The 18,830-nt window shown below is 36.5% G+C and overlaps 2 protein-coding genes and 1 long non-coding RNA gene across 5 annotated transcripts in view; 2 read left to right on the forward strand and 1 right to left on the reverse strand.

Moving 5' to 3' along the window:
* LOC147599458 (uncharacterized) overlaps positions 1-18,830 on the forward strand; it is a 352,989-nt gene that overhangs the window by 126,891 nt on the left and 207,268 nt on the right. The gene's annotated exons all lie outside the window — the stretch shown is intronic.
* Positions 1-18,830, forward strand: part of CENPP (centromere protein P) — a 162,941-nt gene that overhangs the window by 19,157 nt on the left and 124,954 nt on the right. The window lies entirely within an intron of this gene.
* Positions 1,440-13,473, reverse strand: OGN (osteoglycin). The gene is made up of 7 exons (XM_086755764.1): positions 13,291-13,473; positions 12,401-12,653; positions 8,011-8,095; positions 6,208-6,366; positions 5,363-5,565; positions 4,728-4,823; positions 1,440-4,228 (listed from the first exon to the last, which is right to left on the reverse strand). Exons 2-7 carry the CDS (start codon positions 12,581-12,583, stop codon positions 4,058-4,060), a joined length of 897 nt encoding a protein of 298 aa, XP_086611890.1. The 5' UTR covers positions 12,584-12,653; positions 13,291-13,473; the 3' UTR covers positions 1,440-4,057.

An 18,830-nucleotide genomic window follows, 5' to 3' on the forward strand; every position in this document is an offset into this window, starting at 1 on the left:
CTGACCACTCTTCCAGTAAAGAAGTGTTTCCTAATAGCCAACCTAAACTTCCCCTGACACAACTTGAGGCCATTTCCTCTTGTCCTATCACAAGTTATTTGGGAGAAGAGACCAACACCCGCCTCCCTACACCCTCCTTTCAGGCAGTTGTGGAGAGCAATGAGGTCTCCCCTCAGCCTCCTCTTCTCCAGACTGAACAACCCCAGTTCCCTCAGCCGCTCCTCATAAGCCTTGTTCTCCAGACCCCCACCAGCTTTGTTGCCCTTCTCTGGACGTGCTCCAGCAACTCAACGTCCTTCTTGTAGTGAGGGGCCCAAAGCCGCACGCAGTATTCGAGGTGCGGCCTCACCAGTGCCGCGCACAGGGGCACGATCGCTGCCCTGGTCCTGCTGGCCACACTGTTCCTGACACAAGCCAGGGTGCTGTTGGCTTTCTTGGCCACCTGGGCACACTGCTGGCTCATGTTCAGCTGCTGTCTACCAGTGCCTCCAGGTCCCTTTCCTCTGGGCAACTTTCCAGCCACTCTTCCCCAAGCCTGTAGCGCTGTGTGGGGTTGTTGTGACCCACGTGCAGGACACAGCACTTGGCCTTGTTGAACCTCCTACAGTTCACCTTGTCCCATCGGTCCAGCCTGTCCAGATCCCTCTGCAGAGCCTTCCTACCCTCAAGCAGATGATAGGTAGGAAGTGTTTGTCATAGTTTTCTCACAGTGCAATTTGTTTTAGTACTCGAGAAGAAAGGATTAATGTAGAAGTGATTGAATTCTTCAGATAATAATGAATGTTTGAAATGAATGACAGTTGCAAGTTTCAAGCTAAGATAGACAGTGCTGTATTTCTAAGAAGTTGACCATCACAAATTGCAATTTCATGGTGAGAGTTTTCCCAGTTAACAAGAGTAGTGGTGGGATGGATAATTCAGATTAAGCAAAAAGGCAATTTAAAATAGGCATACATTTGTCTGCAGACAGGCTCTCCTAGAAAGCAGGGGCAGGTTTAAGTTGGTGTGAATATAGCAGTGTTCAGTTGTAAGCATTTGGTGCCCGGCATTTTGTGCCCTGCTTTAGCAGTTGTGGTTTCTTACTGAAATAGGTTACTCTACAATTTGCATGCTTCACACACACAGTCAAGAGTTGAGCATACCGTTACTACCCTCTGCTGCTGCTCCTGTATTCTACTGAAAAAAAATCTCCCAGATAGTGCTTTAAATAGAATTTGAGGGAGTGAGTGAAGTCCCACAAATCTTTTGTATGGCATTATTTGTAAGGCAAGCCTTTTGACATTGCCACAATAAATATTATATCTGCAAAATGGGTTTACATCTGAACATAATTTTCTGATCTAGATGTACTCTTAGTCTGCTATGAGGCTGTATAACTGAAGCATGTGGCGTTGCTGGAAGAGCAGATTGTTGAAGCTGATACTGATAAACAAGAAAAAAAATATTCAAGTTTTATTGGAAATACAGAACAGAAATGAGTGATAGGGAAAAAAAAATAGAATGGTGTACATTCAGCTTGATATTAGTACTGGTCACACAAAGAAGGCAAAAAATCCTGCATACTGAAGCCTTTCTCACTTAATGTTTTGATGAGTTAACTTGCTATGAATGTGGGAAGAAAAATTAAAACGTATTAGATAATTTGTTGCCTGCATAAGGCATTCAGGAAGTACTAGTTGTCTACTTTGGTTTGCTCGTAAAATATTAAGAGTGTTAATTAGTGTTACTGTTGATATTTAGTACTTTTTCAAAAATATATTCAACATTTAATGTAAAATTAGTGAAGTCGTCGTGGTTAGGTCTTAGAATGTCTACATGTTATATTACATAAATGTGCCTATATTTGTGTATACACATGTAATTGTTTTCCTAGGTAGAGTTTTGGCAGTATTTGCTGATCCTGTTAGTACCAGAAAGAGCTTTATTTAGTAATAATGATTTCTGGTGAGAATAAGATCAGAGGCCACTGCTGATAGAACATTGTTATACTTACACTTCTAGCTGGGTTTTTTCCATCTTAGGCATTTATCAAAAGAGGGATGAGAGATCTGGTAGCTATTATTTTTCCTTAGTATAAATTTGGCTTGAAGTTGCAATGTATTTTTACATGCTTTGGAGTTTTTTGTTTTGTTGGTTTGTTTTTTTTTTTTTTTTACCTTTTGCTAAAAACCTGAAAACATCAAATTTTTATCACTTAGATGGGAAAATGAAGAGCAAGTATTATTCTCACTGTTGGACTTGGTTTTCTTCTCAGTTGTATTAAGACAATGGAATTTCTTTCTTGTGCAAACTGACTTGAAATGGAAAATGTTGGGGATTGCTATGTCTTTCTTGGATAATGGGTTTAGGGCAAAAATATTTTTGCCTACATTTCCTAATTGCGTCCTCTTCTCAGGAAGACGAGCCCACAGTGGATGCTTGATGTAGTTACTTAAAAAGTGACTGGAAGTCACTTAGGTCTCAACACTTAGTGGCAGAGCATCAGTATGTTCAGAATTAAGCGTGCACTTAATTGCCTGTAGTACAGGCACTAACAAATCAAGGCTTAGCTAAATAAGATAAACAAAACTAATACAAAATATCTTGTAAAATCAGTATTCTAGATGTACTGATACATTATCATGCATTTGATGCTTAACTATTTCTACAAATTAGGAACTGATACTAGCTTCAAAATTAGTACAAAGTTGTTCTGGTAATAGTAACTAGCACACTTTTGGCATTCATTCATCTGGAGAGTTTATACCTGTGGTAGATATTTGAGGGGAGAAACTCAGCAATGTATAGTTGTGTAATTAAAAACATTGTGTCCTGTATCAGTTATGTCTAGTTTTAGGTGAACTGACTGCTGAGGCCTGCACACATCGATTTGTGTTTTTAGTGTGCTGCATGGTTTAAAGTAGTTGAGTGAAATGATGCTTGAAGTTAATGTGATTTTTAGATTAATGATAGAATAGACTTTTCTTTTTAATTTAAAGATCTGATGAGATTTTTTCCCTAATGGGCGAAAGTGGTGTTGCAAAAGGGTAATTCTGTTTCTTTGCACTGATGTCTAGCTGAAATCTTACTTAATTTACAGGTTTAAATGTTAATTCAACTTTGCTGTTAATTATATTGTCACATTTCCTTGTCAAGAAAAAGCAGTGCAACAAGGCTCGGTCTACATAATCTGTTAGTAACAAGGATATTTGGAGTCATACTATACTGTTCTTTGACCATTGTATTTGTTGCAAAAAATGACTCCTGTGAGTACAGCTGAGCAAAATTTGTATGTTTCAATTAAAAATAGCTTGTGTAAAAATAAAATACCTATATAATGTATGTACACACACACTCTCTTAGATTATTCTGAAAGCAAAATAGTAGAAGGAGGCTTAACACATCTTTGAAGAGTTCCACTAGCAATGTTGCTTGGTACAGTAAGCCTAAATAGGAATTATTCTTATTTTCCACAAACTGTGTTTTTACGAAAGCTTTAATGAAGTTAAGCTTCGATAAATTCTATTTCTAAACATAACTTCATTTTGTATGGAATTTTGTCCAATACACTTTTGAAGGTCAACTGAAAAAGTTTTGTTTCATATTTAAAAAATGGGATTGGGATGAAGGTGTATTTTTCCTCTGTAGCTTGCTCTAAGAGTGTTTTGCATTTATCTGAAATTAATACGTAGTGCTTGTTCTAGGTACTTGTAAAGAATGTGAACAAGAAGTTAGTTGTGTGATTTTTACCTACACATAAAGAATATGTGGTGAAATAGAAGCTGAGAAGATATGTGTGTGCATATATGTATTTTTACACTTTCATTAACAGAAAATTATGCTTTCATTATCAGAAAAATACTCTGAAAGCATGGGTGACATTGTAACTACTGGATAAAGTGGCTGTTTTGAAACATTTCAGAGGAGAATCACTTTTCAACATAGTAGAAGGTTCTGGGCGTGCAGGGAAAACGACATTAGTAAGGGAGAGGATATAAACGTGTAAACAGAGGAAAAAAACCAAAGATCTTTTGTTACCGTGCGTAAGTTTTGGCATGTATAATTACAGAAGTAGTGGCTAGTAGTATGTTCCTACAGGCAGCGTTCTCAAGCAGGAAAAAGCATTAACGTGCTTTGCCAAGAGGATCGGATTGCCTTCCATCCTTATCTCATCCATACTTGTGCGGATGTAACGTGTGTTATTAGATTTGCAGAATGTGTCATCCGTGATTGTAGTAATATTGTTGTACTGCAAAACAAAACAATTTTAAAATAAATAAGCACACACACATATGCGTACACCCATATATGCTGAAGAATTTTTGAACTTTAATTTTATTCCTCTTACCCTCCCATTTTATTGTCATTGGGATCAATTTGTGTATGCTATAGATAGGTAGGAATCAAGTCTTTCAAACCAATCAATGAACTGGCAAGCAATTTGAGGTTGTTACTAATGTTTTAAATGTATTGTTGTTAAAAGAGTATTGCTTATTTGTACTATTTCCTGTCCTTGATATACAAAAACTAATGAGAAATTCTTGCATGGTAATTAGGTAGCAAACAACTTTGGAACAACGAATGGTTGTGCCATACAGATGAGAGGTAAATTGTTTTATTTGGAGGAACATTAGACAAGGTAGCACCACTGCAGTGTGAACTGTTTTAAACAATAGTGGGTTTAATTTGAAGTGTGTGACTAATGAGGTTCTTTGTAATAGAATGTTAAGGAAATACTTAAAAAATACCTGAAGGTGAAGAATACGCAGACTTTCCGGTAAGTTAAGGGGAACAGATTCCAGTGCATTATGTCCTAAGTAGAGGTAGGCCAAATTTGTCAGCTTCTAATAGAAAAGAGAAATTAATGCGGATATTACTTGAGGTTAAGTAACTTGCACCTGTTACAAGATACCGGTATTTTTTTCTGATCACAAAGAAAGCGTGTAAAGTGATCTTTTGCTGTGAATGTTTAATTCTGTTGTATCAAGCAACTTACACAACAGGCCTTCAATGTTTTGGGAATTTCAGTGTCAGCTTATTGGTTATAAAACTTGAGACTGCTATAAAGCTGTATCCTTGTTTATTAGTATTTATGTGGTCCTCAGAACTATATTTGAGCCATCAATTTGAATCAAGTTTTTCTTTGCATATAAGAAAGAAAGGATAGTAGGGAAGATATTTCCTAGAATTTTTTTATAATAGGAATGGCACAAGAGAGTGACTGCGCAACAGACTGCTCTTCCAAAGTGCTTTAGAAAACAAAAGCTGGAAAGTCACAGTGTGTTTCTTAGATTGCAAAAATACAGAAAAATTAATTTAGTGGTATACTGGATAGTCTGGTTGCTAATTTTATTTACTTTGATTAATTAAATTACTGTCTTACCTTGAAAGCATTTGCTTTGATACCTCTGCTCTTGATTCTATTTTGATTTGCATTAAGTGTTGTTAATTTGGGAGGTAGAACAGGAAGTTTTAGAAGTCGATTTTCAGCAAGAGAAAGTTCTTCCAGTAGCAGAAGCTTTGAAAAGGCTCCATCTTCTATTTCTTCTATCCTATTTCCACTAAAATCAATTCTTCTCAATGTAGCTTTACACAAAAGAAATGAAAATCTAAATATTGAATTTATAATTACATGGCATGTGAAATGAGTATGGTTGTGTATGTCAAAAACTGTTGGCTGCACCACCCTAATTGTGATCTACAAATGTAAATACTATTAAAATATGAATAAAATCCACATTTAGATTTCCTCATGGTCTTCAATTTTTTTATTTTTTTTTTTTTTTTAAAGGTAAATACTCTGGATCCTCCCCTCCGCCTTTTTTTTTTTTTTTTTTTTTTAGCGACAACATGATTTCCAATATTCATAGAGTTTGTCATGTTGTAGAGTGAGATAGCTGGGAGAGATGTCCCTGGAGCGTTTGAAGGAAAAATAGTATGTGCTCATTTAAGACTGGATAGGATGCAGACTTAAATGTTATTTTTAGTGATCTGCTCTCTCTGATGGTGTGGGAATATTAAGATGGATAATGAGCCACAATGGGTTCCATGTTGCCGTCATAGTTCCTGTTGAAATGCAAGCACTGAATGAAATAAGTAAGACACGTAATGAAATCTAGCAACGTATAAAATATATCTTATGTTGGTAATCTTGGCATACTATCAAAAGGACAAGAATTTCAAATATATTATCTGGTAAACAGAAATTAAAAATTGAATGTTACTTACTAATGTCAGCAAAATCTGAGACTGCTATCCTTTTTATTTTGTTAAATCGTGCATAAAGATATGCTGTTTCCTTTGGCAGTGGAGGTACAGCTTCGATGTCTATTTCCTCGCAATACACTGACCCACTTAAACACACACAGAGCAGACATGTAGGTAAATCTGAAAACAAATTATTTTGAGTAGGCAGTTAAAAGTTATTCAACAAAATTAAACTTAAATATTCAAAATAGAATTTTCTCTATTACTTTTAAGATTTCCCATCATTAGATTTAAAAAATAATTACATTCACATTAAGTTCTTAAAAGATCTGAAAATCTGAACTTGTTTTAGTTTTGTCATCTTATTGTGTATAATTTCCCTGTGTATATTCTCTGCTCTTATCTGAGCATGTCTTGACATGTTATTAATTGATCATAGTTCAGTTTCATTCTTTAATTGGCTTAGAGTATTGTGAATATGACAGCTGCAGCTGTGTGGCCATGTTAAATGTCATCTTTCAAACCATTATTTTGAAAAGAGACATTCATGCAGGAGAAACATCTGGCAGTGCACGCATTTGAGAGTGTCATTGCCCTGGAGCATTGCTGGCAGGGTCACGTATACTTTTTATTACTCCTAGCTACTATTTTGTCTAATCCTTTTTATAAAAACTCCAATAATCATGATTATATAATTACTTTAGGCAATCTCTTCCTGTTTTTTACCGAGGTTTTTTATAGCTATTATTTTAAGTACTGAGAGAAACTCTGTCTTTTTTAATGCAGTTTGAGGCCCTTATTGCTTGTCCTGTTCCTCATAGACATCAGTACAGTATTACTCATTTAAAACATATTAGAGTATAATAGGGTAATCTTTTTTTTTTTTCTTACGGAGAAATGAATTTGAGATGTTGAGCTTTAGCTTTGTGAATATTACCATTTGACAGACTTTGGAGTTCTACTCCATTTGCCTTTTTTGATTTAGTGTCTTGTTTGTCATATGCTAGGGTGTAGAAAATGGAAGATGATTGTGAAACAATGTCACTATTTAAAAGGCAACAGGTTTTATGCTTGTCTGTGACTAGAAGCTCTGTTCTTCTTACAGATTTGCTCCGCTTTTGATGGGGGTTTGTTGACAGATGCTATTTGACAATAACTAACCTTGATGAAAACTTTGATGGAGACTGATGCTCCAGTGATCTTGCTGAATCACCTGTTCTGACACACCTGAAATATGCTTGTCTTTTTTTCAGTGCTCTGTGGGCAGACACGTTGTTCCTTTCACATTTAGATATCACTGTGGCTCGTTAGGAGAAATCTCAACAATACACCTCAGAGCCTGCAGGAAACTTAGGCTACTGAAGAATGTTCCTAATTTATTTTACTCATTGACCTCCCCGGTCATCAGATGTAAAATGTGAGAATAGCCAGTTCTTTGAAGAAATGTATTTAAATAATTTAAACGCATTTCATCATTACTTAGTTAAACTCTGGAACTCATTAGGGTGTGTATTTTGGGGTGGGCTTTTTTTGTTATCTTGTCTGACTTATTTAACTTGGGTACATCTCTACAGCAAATATGGTGGGGTTAGTCTGTAGAGATAAGCTGTACTTTGTGTATTTGAGTTTACCTGAGGATGCTTTAAATTTTTTCAGCCTACTCCATCAGAAGTTAGAAGACTTTCCACAGGAGATATGAAAGATATTCAGAAATGAGAAGATTAATGCTATATCCCTTACCATTCTTTGTGTATTAGTTTTTCATAGTAAAACATGTTCTTTTGGACAGCTTAAATGTTAGGATATTAATATCAGTTAACTTACTTGTATCCTTTGTTGGCGGTATGTTGCGTTCACCGTCGTCCCCTTGCAGTCTTAGAGAAGTGTCAAGAGAAACATTTGTTCCATCCTTTGTGTGGCGAGCAAATGTTATTTTAAAAAACAAACAGCAAGTGAAAAAACCCAGAGTATTGTAAGGATCTGAAATAGCAAGTCTTTCAAAGATGAGCTTCCTACAACACACCTCCTTATAATATTTAATTTTTAAAATACTCTTACACGCTGAATGACTAGTGTGATATATTATCTGTTTTGTAGATGAGCTCTTCATTGCGAAAGGCAAGAAGGGAAGGCAGTGCTGCTAGTGTTATTTAGAAAAGTAAAGTTCTTTAGGAAAGAACAGTAGATACAAAATAAAAATAGAGAGAAAATACAGACTATATGATGGGTAAGCAATGAATATCTACAAAAACCTGGAGTTCTGAAGATAGATTTTGCACATCATCCCAAATTTGATAGGATTCTTGTGAATGTAAGTTGTATTTTTTTTTTGTTTTACCCAAATAATCTCAGTAAAATAGCATTTCCTTGCTTTTAAACTTATTCAGAGTTCTTTGCTGAGATAGTCATTGCATCTTTTCAATTGCAGGCCAACTTAGTTAATAAACATCTTCCTTTCAGGTATTGGCTAAAATTTAGCAATGCATTTCCATTAACTGCACTTAAGTCTGTTTTAAGGCCTGGGCTGCTAACAGAAAGGGCCTTTTGTGATGCAGGAAATGATTTTCATTGAATGTGGTTGGAATGGAGAGAATTGCATACTATTTTTAGAATTATAGTATCTGCACAGTGAGTTATACTATGATTTGCATCTGCTATAGTTAAGGGGGTTTTTTAGGTTGGCTGTAGCAATTGTGCTTGGCTAACATAATTTGTTCTTTTTTGATGGGGAATAGTTGTAAGACAGAGTAAGACAATATGCTTTTTGGTCTGTGTTGCTATTGAAAACATATAGGGAAAACTACATTATTGAGTGTGGAAGATGTTTTTCTTTAACTGTGCTTAAGGATCAGACCCTGGCAGGAGCCTGGGCCCCTGCTGAAGAGAGGTTCTTATGCACTGCAAGTGCACACAAGCGAACTTTTTTTTTTTTTTTTTTTTTAAATTCTTCCCCACCCACCCCCATTTAGCCATGTAGCATGAAAGTAACACTTTCTGTTGAGTTACTTTTGATACTGACTTTGTTTAATTTAGTGCTTTGTTGCTTGCATATGTTTTAGTGTGAGGAATTCTTGTGTTCTGCAAAATAAAAGCTTGACATAAAGCCTGAGAAACAAATATCTTGGCCAGCCTCTGTCATTTTGACCTGCTTTTAGCCTATGAATCATCCATCCCTTGGCTTTTCCCTGCATCTGTCTATCCAGGCTCTAGCTCTTTTTTGCCTGTTGTTTTTGTGTAAAGTTTGGGATAGGTTGGTTTGTTCTAGTAAGGCTTTTATACACAAGTTAGAATGCTGGCGAGAGATCAGCAGTTGTAGCATGAAACTGTTGTGTAGGGCAGAGCTTTTGCAGTGTTGGGTGTAGAGAATCTGAGGGCTGTGAGCTGGACAGTTAGACTCAAACAGCAAGTCTTCAGAAGGTACCTGCAAAAATGTTTAGGTGGCGTAGAGAAGTTGATTAGGCATGTGAAGGCACATCACTTGGCTGAGGTATCCATGCCAGTAGAGAGACTTCTGTGTAGGTGGACTTATAATAAATAGAACAACTGCACTTCTATTGTTATAGCATGTTAGGCTCATAAGGGACTTTTTTGATATGCTTGTATAAAAAAAAATGTATTTGCTGACATAGCGTATTTGTACCAGGTGTAGATGTCTAGTACAGTATCCTGCTGGAGATGTGATCTATGAAAGAGTATGCATGTGAGTTCCTTGCAGAAAACAGTGTACAACTAATTTCTGCAAGTGGGAATGTCAACAAAAAATAAAACTATTAAATCCACACAATTAAACAACATACTCCTCCCTGCCCCCCCCAAAAAAAAAAAAAAAAGAAAAAGAAAAAAGTATAAATAACCAATACATTGGAAGTATTTCCTGGTCAGCTACAAAAATTTCTAGCCATAGAATATCAGTGCAGAAGATTGTTTGGATTATAACCACAGAAAGTTAATTACTTGCATATGTAGGGAATGCACTGAAGAAGTATTGGCCTGCTTACATACTTAATTTCCACCTGCCTCTTGCACTTTACTCCACAGACATAAGTTACCCATACAAAACCACATTAACGTTCATCTTTATAACACACAAAGGTCTATAAAGTTGATAGTTTATATTTAATGGAATGAATTAGTCCAGATATAAGATGGGGTCTAATTGGATAGTTCTGATATGTTGTGGAAACAAAGATTTCATGTTTTTAAACTGCTAATATTTTTATTCAAGACTGGGAGGCTGTGGTTACAAATGGTAATCATCGTAATAAATTTTTCTTGGCTGATCTTTTCCTTAGTGGTAGACTAAGGTTCACTTCATTTTGTTGACTGCTAACACAAATGGAATTTCTTCTGATATTTTCACTAAAAATCTTTTTTTCCTAACTGTGTGTTCAAGCACACAGTAAGGAGTTAAATTTGTAATGCAAGATAGATTTATGACTAGGCACGTTTGAGGAAGTTGCTGGCATGTATTTCAGTTACAGTTAACACTTGAAATATTCTGGGACCTAGAATTTGTGGGATAATTGAATAGAAGATTTGTTTGCACATCCCATGATTTAAATTGGGAAGACTGGAACTTGCATAGATATATTTGTTGCACACAAGGAACTAATTTATTATTTTGCAATGAAAACGTGTCATTGGAGAACCGACCTGATGGAAATAATGACCGACTGCATTCCTGGAACTATTCCTAAGGAGAGCTGTTGGCCTGCAGAAGACCTCTAGTTTATAGCACTGCCAGTATGGACTTGGATTAGTCTGTGGCACATCTGTTGGCACCCTTTCCTTGTAGGTACACTCCTTATTGTTCTCTTTACTGAAATAGCAGCGTGTTCTTTTTAGAACAATTCTAGTAATGAGTGTCATCTGATGCTGTGCCTAACCTAGTTAGTTAACACTTTTAGTATTTTTTTTTTTCAAATGTCCTCAGTTGTGAGTGGATAGCCGCCTATTAGTTAAGAGTCCTTTAAATGGCCTCTTTTTCATAGGTTTATGAAACATGTTACTTCATCACTGTGGCAGATTTAAAAATACCTTAGACATTCCTTAACATAAAGATATAGCTACTGTTTTTAGTCTAACAGTGGAAAGCTATAATTTAAGTGGAATTGGAAAAATTTTGAAAAGATATACAGAAGTGATTTTTCTATGTATGTGCTACAATTTTGTACTTAATACTAATTATCTTTTGCTGTTCTCTTTTTTTCTTGTTTATCAGACTTAGTTATTGTAACAAGTACAGTTCATACTTGTGAGAACTTCCTTGAATTTATTAATACTTGGTTGTTACTGCTCTGTTTGGATATGTGGTATTTTTCTTGGCAACTAGCCTAGGGGCAATCATTGTTAGTTTTTCTTCCCTCTGCCTGATGGATGTTGTACCTTGTTCTCTCGATGTGTATGGTTCAGGTCCTGTCAGAGGCAGTCTGAATGCAGGTATGAGATTTTTAACTGTCCCTGTCAGCTCAGGCTGTTGCACTTCATTTTACTGGCTGTTTTTGTGTTTTCTGCTGAAGTGTTTAAATTAAGATGTGTATGTGCAGCACACAGTAAAAAAGTTTGGAATGCACCGTTTGGGGGTGCTGCTGAGTGCCGTGAGGAATAATCCTCATTGCTACCTTTAAGACTCTCAAAGTGTTAATACCGTAGTCGTCCTACCACAGGACTGCATGTTCCGTAGTAGTTCAGGGCTGCTAAACTGTTGAGTTGCGAAACAACCCAAACAACCCACCCCTGAAAAACCAAGGCAAAAAACTCGATAGTTTGCTAAGCCAAAAGAGAAACTGTGGTTTATGCTGGCAGGTTATATGCAATAAAAAGTACTGTTTCAAGTGTTACTTTGGTGTAAAAAAAAAATTCCTAAATAAAATCACCCTCCTTGTTTTTAAACAAACTTAGTGTGTTAATACAATGCTACTCAAACTGTTGAGCTAGTATATCTTGAAACTTTTACTCCAGTAGGCACATGACTACAGCAGAGTTAAAAATGATGCTTTAGTCTTATTTGTGAAAGCCTGTCTTTTGTGGGTTTCTCAAACTGTAGCACACTATTTTTGTGGTTTTAATTTGTGGCTTTCCCTATTTCTGAAACCACTATATGTTTTGCTATTGTTACAAGACTTCCGTAAAACTTTACATACATACATGTAACACCTTATTCACATAATGTTTAGCAGTTAAAAATATTAAACTGATAATATAAATAAAATACCTGTCTTATGTCCTTGGATTGCATTTCATATTCGTGTTGGATCAGGCTTCCCATGGTAACATCTGTATCGTACTCGTAAAACGGGAGTGTTTCTTGTTGAATAGGTGGTGCTGAATTTACCAAAGGTACAAACACAAGGAAAAAAAAAGTAGTCTGCAACGTCTTCATTCTTGCACGGAACATTGTAGCTGGCTTTCACTGAGCTGGTGAAGATCTGCTCATGTGTTGACTATGGAGAATACTTTCTTTGTGACTGGAAATGAAAATGCGATCCGTCAAAACAATATTTAAAGCCTAGAGGACCCGTTGGCAGGGGTCTCTAACGCATAAGGAACATGGAACAACTTTTAACTCTTGATATCCTTTAATTAGACTCTAGCATTATAAAAACTGTTCTTAACATGAAAAGAAACTGGGAATAATAACCAACATTTTCCAGCTAGTAAGAAAAATGTTGTCTTCATTGCATTATTTGTTTCCCAGTGTGTTATTTTTGTTAATAGCGAGAGGATTTTGTAAAGCATTTTATGAAACATTTGGCATGTATGCAACTGAACTAATTAAAATGAGAGAGTTTCAAATGCATTTTTATCGGGTACTAAAATGATTTTTTCAAACCTAAATGCTGTGTAACAATAATCTCTCATTGTCTTTGTCTTTACGTTTGAAAGTAAACAGTAGGAGATAACTTAACACACCCTGAATATTTTCTAGGTTGTATGCTTTTCAGATGGGGGAGGAGGCTACAAACATTGTTTAGAACATTTTAAACACACACATAATACTTCTAAAAAAGAAATCTTTACACAGCATGTTTTCCTGTTTACTGTAATTAAGTGTTTTATTTAAGCTTTCAGTTAATATACTTTTAGGAAGAAAAGTCCACCTACCGTTTTAGCAGACTCAAAGTTCTTCTGTGATTGTCATAAAACCAGATTTCCTTGTGTATGTGTTAACCTGAAGTGGATTACTAGAGGAATAAAGTTACGAATTGCATCCAAATACTCTTTCAAAGTTTGACAGTCTTAAAAGCACTTTCCATGGGGTAAAAAATGCTTTGCCAGCATTCTTTCCCTAGGGTAAGAGGTAATATCCTGGAGCAGGGGGGTTGTACTTTGAACAACGTTTGTAAATGTTACGGCTGTGCAGCTCATCCTACTTGTGTTATTATTTGTTCAAATAATAGAGCAAGGCTTCTGCTTTGTGGTGATTTACTCTTTATTTACTCTTTCTTGGTGATTTACTCATTATAATTGCTAGGGCTTTTCCTGTAAATCAGATATTAACTGTGCAAACTAGAGGTCTATAACAAGGCATATGTTATGCATTTCATTTAATGGTTTAGCTGAGAGACAAAGCAGCTGCTTTCTGACCAAGACAGACGGAGAGCCAAAACATACGTATACCATGCTAGTCACATTTTATGAGTAATAAAATGTTTCATTATGAGTTGTATGTGTTTAGAGAAGTTTCACCTAAGTATGAAACGGAAACTTTTCAGTCTAAAGAGTTCTGGAAACAAAAAATACTTTTTAGAATTTTGTGTGTGTGTGTGCATTGAGATTTTCAGTTATCCATGTCTAAAGGCTCCATTGAATAACTTATTAGGCAATTCATTGAAAAATTTGTTTCATAATAAATACTTAGCTTGAGTTAAAGTTCTGTGTCAGTTCTATAGGCAACTTAGTAAACACAGTCCAGGTGTAGAATTTTCATCTGAACTAAAAGCAGCAGTTTTCTGGATTTCTAATGCATTTCTTCCTCCCCTTTCCCTTCCTTATTATGTATTTTTGGCAGTCAGTACAAATGAGAGCCAGATGACCAACTTAAAAGTTTACAAAGTAGCTTTTCTAAGTCTTTTAAAAGTATGTAGCAATGAAACCTATTAGGAATATATTCCGTTTTACATTTTCCTTTCATTTTCATTACTTTTTTTTTGATAACGCTATGAGCTAGAGTAATGTTGGAGATAGACAGTGGACCTATTTGGTTAGTTTTCTTATAAGTGCTGCCTTATTTAGAAACTAGATTCTGTAGTAAAACTGCAAATTTTAGAGTGGCTACAGCCATTTCTCTCTAAACTTTTTTCCAGTTTATAGTAAGTTATTACTTTCTGAAGCCACTAGGCTTTTATTAAAATGTTTTTCATTTAGCTCATGCATTTAAACAATGTCATAGTTTGGACTTGGAGCTTGCTGTAGGACAGTGATTTTACTACGAGCATGTAACTGAAATGTAAAAGAGAAGAGGCTCAGTAATAATGGAAATTGGACTCTGAATCACATTGGTTGCTGTTCTGATGGAACAACAAGAACAACCAAAGTTCTGAAGTAGCTAGGTGGTGAAGGTATTTTCCGCTGCAGTACGCAGCAACTTGCAGTAGGAGGTACTGTGCAGGATAGGGTGGATTTGCTGGGGAAGGGACAAAAAAGTTGCAGTGTTAACACCATCTTACCATCCCTCATGGTTTCATGCATGTTTCAGAAGTAATGACAGCAGTTCTGCTTTGTACTTACCTCTTTCCAGATGCCACCCTCCCACTAAAAATCCAAGTAAAGATTTCCTCTAGCTCTGGGGCATTCAAGTTTTTCCAGTGCTTGAATGTAATCTAGAGGTAAATGTTGTAAGGAAAAAGTATTGAATATTGAAGCTGAAACCATGACATAAAATATTAAATATGCTTATTATATTCTTATGAGAATTTATTTTGTAAGTACTCAAATCCTAGATTTCACAGCTATGTACAGGGAATATCTTTTGAATAGATTAGTTTTTGCCTTAGATATGACAATTTTTTAAAATGATTGAAAATTACTAGATAAACGAGGCCTTGAAAATTTAGGAAATTTTCATGCAAGAAAGCTCTTACTTGCTTTGATCTGTAATGTTAGAAGACTTCAGTAACAACTTCTGCAGAAAACATTTTCAAAAGTCTGTGTTCATCAGCGTCACATGACTTCAGTTGTGTGCTTGCCACAAAAACATTGTGTAATGTGTGTACTCACGGTTATCCAAGCACTCATAAGAAACTCATGAACACTTACTTACAAATACTTTTGAAAGAGTGGTATGTTAAGTAATTACTTTAGCATGATGTCATCAAAGCTTACCTTATGGTATAGTTTTACTGTCACTTTAAACTGTCAGTGCCAAATAAAGTAGTAGTCTTGTCCTGAATTTTGTCGTCTTGTCATCCCTCGTGCCAGGAAGAAAAAAAAGTAGCAACGCGTAATTTCAGATAAAAACTGTTTTTTATCCAAACATGTCAGAGATGCTCACATCAGCACAAGGAAGGGGATGGAACAAGGAGCTGCACACAATGAAAGATGGTGGTGTTTCTTTCCACAACAGTGCTGCTTTAATCCTGTTCAAAATAACCTGAAATAACCGCAATATCCACGTCATCATACACGTGGGCAATAGGGAAGCTAGGAGGAGGTATTCACCCTGGCAAGCAGAGAGCACTTTCTAGGCATTGTTAGTGCTTAGAAGTTTGATATATAGGTACCTGTTTCTTGGGCTCTAGTTCCAAGGATCTATGTACTTAAAAGATAGTTTCTTTTCTGAAAACCTAAACAAGCTCCGTTGGTATCTAATTGAGCTCCAGTTTTTGAGGAGGGTCTTGATGGCCTTTAAAGGCCATCCAGTCCAACCTCCCTGCAAGGAGCAGGGACATCTCCAACCAGATCAGGTTGCTCAGAGTTCTGTCCAGCCTGACCTTGAATGTTTCCAGGGATGGGGCATCCACCGCCTCTCTGGGCAACCTGGGCCGGTGTTCCACCACACTCAGCATAAAACAATTTTTCCTTATGTCCAGTCTGAATCTACCTCTCTCTATTTTGAAACCGTTACCCCTCGTTCTGTCACGACAGGCCCTGCTGAGGAGTCTCTCCCCATCTCTCCTGTAGCCCCTTGAGGTACTGGAAGACCGCTATCAGGTCACCCCGGAGCCTCCTCTTCTCCAGGCTGAACAGCCCCAACTCTCTCAGCCTGGCCTCACAGGAGAGGTGCTCTAGCCCTTTCATCATCTTCGTGGCCTCCTCTGGACCTTCTCCAGCTGGTCCGTGTCCTTCTTATGTTGGGGGCTCCAGAGCTGGATGCAGTACTGCTGTATCTCATTTTTACTGACTGATTTCCCTAAATATACTTTCACCTGAAATGTTAGGCATTTTAAACGGCTATTTTGGTAAATATGTTGAAATAGAATCCTGACTTAAGTTTGAATGGTAGTAACCTCCCTAGAATTTTGTAAGGATATGAAATGTAGCTGAAGGTGTAAATGAAGTAGTATACTTTTTAAATTCTAGTAGAGATAATCCAAATAAGAAGGAATGTTTGCTCTCTGGATTCTGCTTTCAGAAAAACTTAACTTTAGGGGAAAAGAGTTGCATACAGAGGAATTGTAGAATTTATTTCCTAATGTTGCCTTCTGTCTGGTTAGATAATGAAGTATAAAAGGCTTTTAGGAGAGAAAAAGAGAGAAGTTGGATGGGTATGGTTGGCAAAAGTAAGAAAGGTATGTGAGAGCAAGGCGAAAATAAGGTAAGTATCCAAACAGTACGTGTTCTTGATTAACTCTTCTTCAGCACCTAGGAAGGAATCTAATATTTAGTAATGTTTGTATGTTAACAAGTAAAGCAAAAACTCAAGCCAAAAGTATCCTAGAGGAACTGAGGCAAGGTTTTGTTTTGTATGCAGACGAGCGGGTTTTGTAAATTACTTGAACTGGCTGATGTCCAGCTCAGTCTATTTACTTTGTACTTGAAGTGGCCTCATATATTCTGCCCTGCTAAGAGCTTTAGCACGACTAGTTCATTTCTGTTCTCACCTTTCTACTAACACTTCAAAAGGCAGATTGAAAAAGAAACCGAAGTTTTCCTTAAAAACTAATTGTGCAGGTGCATACTGCAAAAGCTGCCATGAGCACTTCTCATCCATTGTTTGTTGCCAGAGAAAATGACACCAGTTTAAATGGGAGGGCAATTCTCTATTTTCTGTGATTTTCTGTGAGTTCTCAGAGGTACTAGTATGTTAATTACCTTTTTACCATGTTGGTATCTAGCACTTTTTACTTAATCCGTAGTAGCTTAGTACAAAACAGACAGGAGAGCGCTTTTCTGTCCTTTTAGCATTGCTTTGAAATGCTGTAATGTGTTTTACAGTGGAACTGAGGGCTGGTTGCTGATAATTCTCAGTGTGAGGCACTTATGTCTTGTTCCTGGTAAACGCCTGCAAGGCACTGAAGAAGTGATTGACCTAAAAAGAGCCAGATGACCGGTGGGAGTAGCCTTCTGTCTCTGTAAGGTTGGTTGGAAATGACTTCTCCAGGGTGCCTGTAGGAATTATGTGGAAGCATGCTCTGGTGCTGTGTATATAAAGACTTCTGACTGTGTGATGGGAGGCAGAATACTAGGAAGAAGAAAGAAGGAGAAGGAAAATGGAAGAAGGAAAAAAAAAAAGTGAGGACGACGACAGCACCTTATCTCTGGGGTGCATGGGTTAAACCATGAGGCAGCACTAGGGAGAGTGCCATCAGGTTGTTATCAAGATATTCTTTAAGAAATAAACCAAAGCTGAGATTTAAAAAAAAATTAAATACTCAGATTTGTTCTATATTTAGGCAAAGAAAGTGTGTTTTTGCAGCTGCTTAAAGACCTTGTATCCTAGTCTCTAAAGGACATTATTGGCAAGTTCTGTAGTTTCTGGGTTTTATTGTTTTAAAATGTTCTTGGAAGAAAGAAGTATGGATTATTGCTTAGCTTACTCAGGCATGGCCTGATGGATATTGCGAATTACTTATACAGGATGTTCTAAAATTAGTGTCTTCTCTTGAGTAGAAATTTGTCTGTGACAGAATGAGATAAGGACAAATTAGGAAAGCTTTTAAAGACTCCTGGGCATTTTATAGACCTAGACACACTGCTGTATTTTCTTTTGTGTGTGACTTTTTTTCTCCATGTGGAAGGTAACACGTTCAGGATTCCTCAGTGTATCTTTTGTGTGAAGTGTGATTAAACACTTTACGATGTTGAGCAGCTGCTCTGGATTGGCATAATTATAATAGAAAACATTTTATAGAGTAAAAGGTAGTTATTGAACCAGCCTGATAACATGTACAAAATAATCTGCAAGCAGTGAAACATAGATTTACTGTTAAAGCAAGCAAAGGCATGAAGTGGTGTTAAAACTTTTTATTTTCTTCTTTCTTAACCTAAAATAAATAAGTATTCTGGATTGTTCTCTACATCACTTTCTTTTTCTAAAGTGCATGCCTGTCCTGCTTGACTGTTTGTGTGGCCTGATTAATTTTACCTTCAAAAATTATTTTTGTCTCTTTGCTGGTACAGCTGCATGTTTTGACTGGTGCATGTATGTGTGATGTGGAACTTCTCTGTGACTCCTGCATCCTCCTCTGCTTTTTGCTGAGATC

Source organism: Chlamydotis macqueenii, chromosome 10 (assembly GCF_036417535.1).
Source record: "Chlamydotis macqueenii isolate bChlMac1 chromosome 10, bChlMac1.mat, whole genome shotgun sequence".
Taxonomy (NCBI): Eukaryota; Metazoa; Chordata; class Aves; order Otidiformes; family Otididae; genus Chlamydotis; species Chlamydotis macqueenii.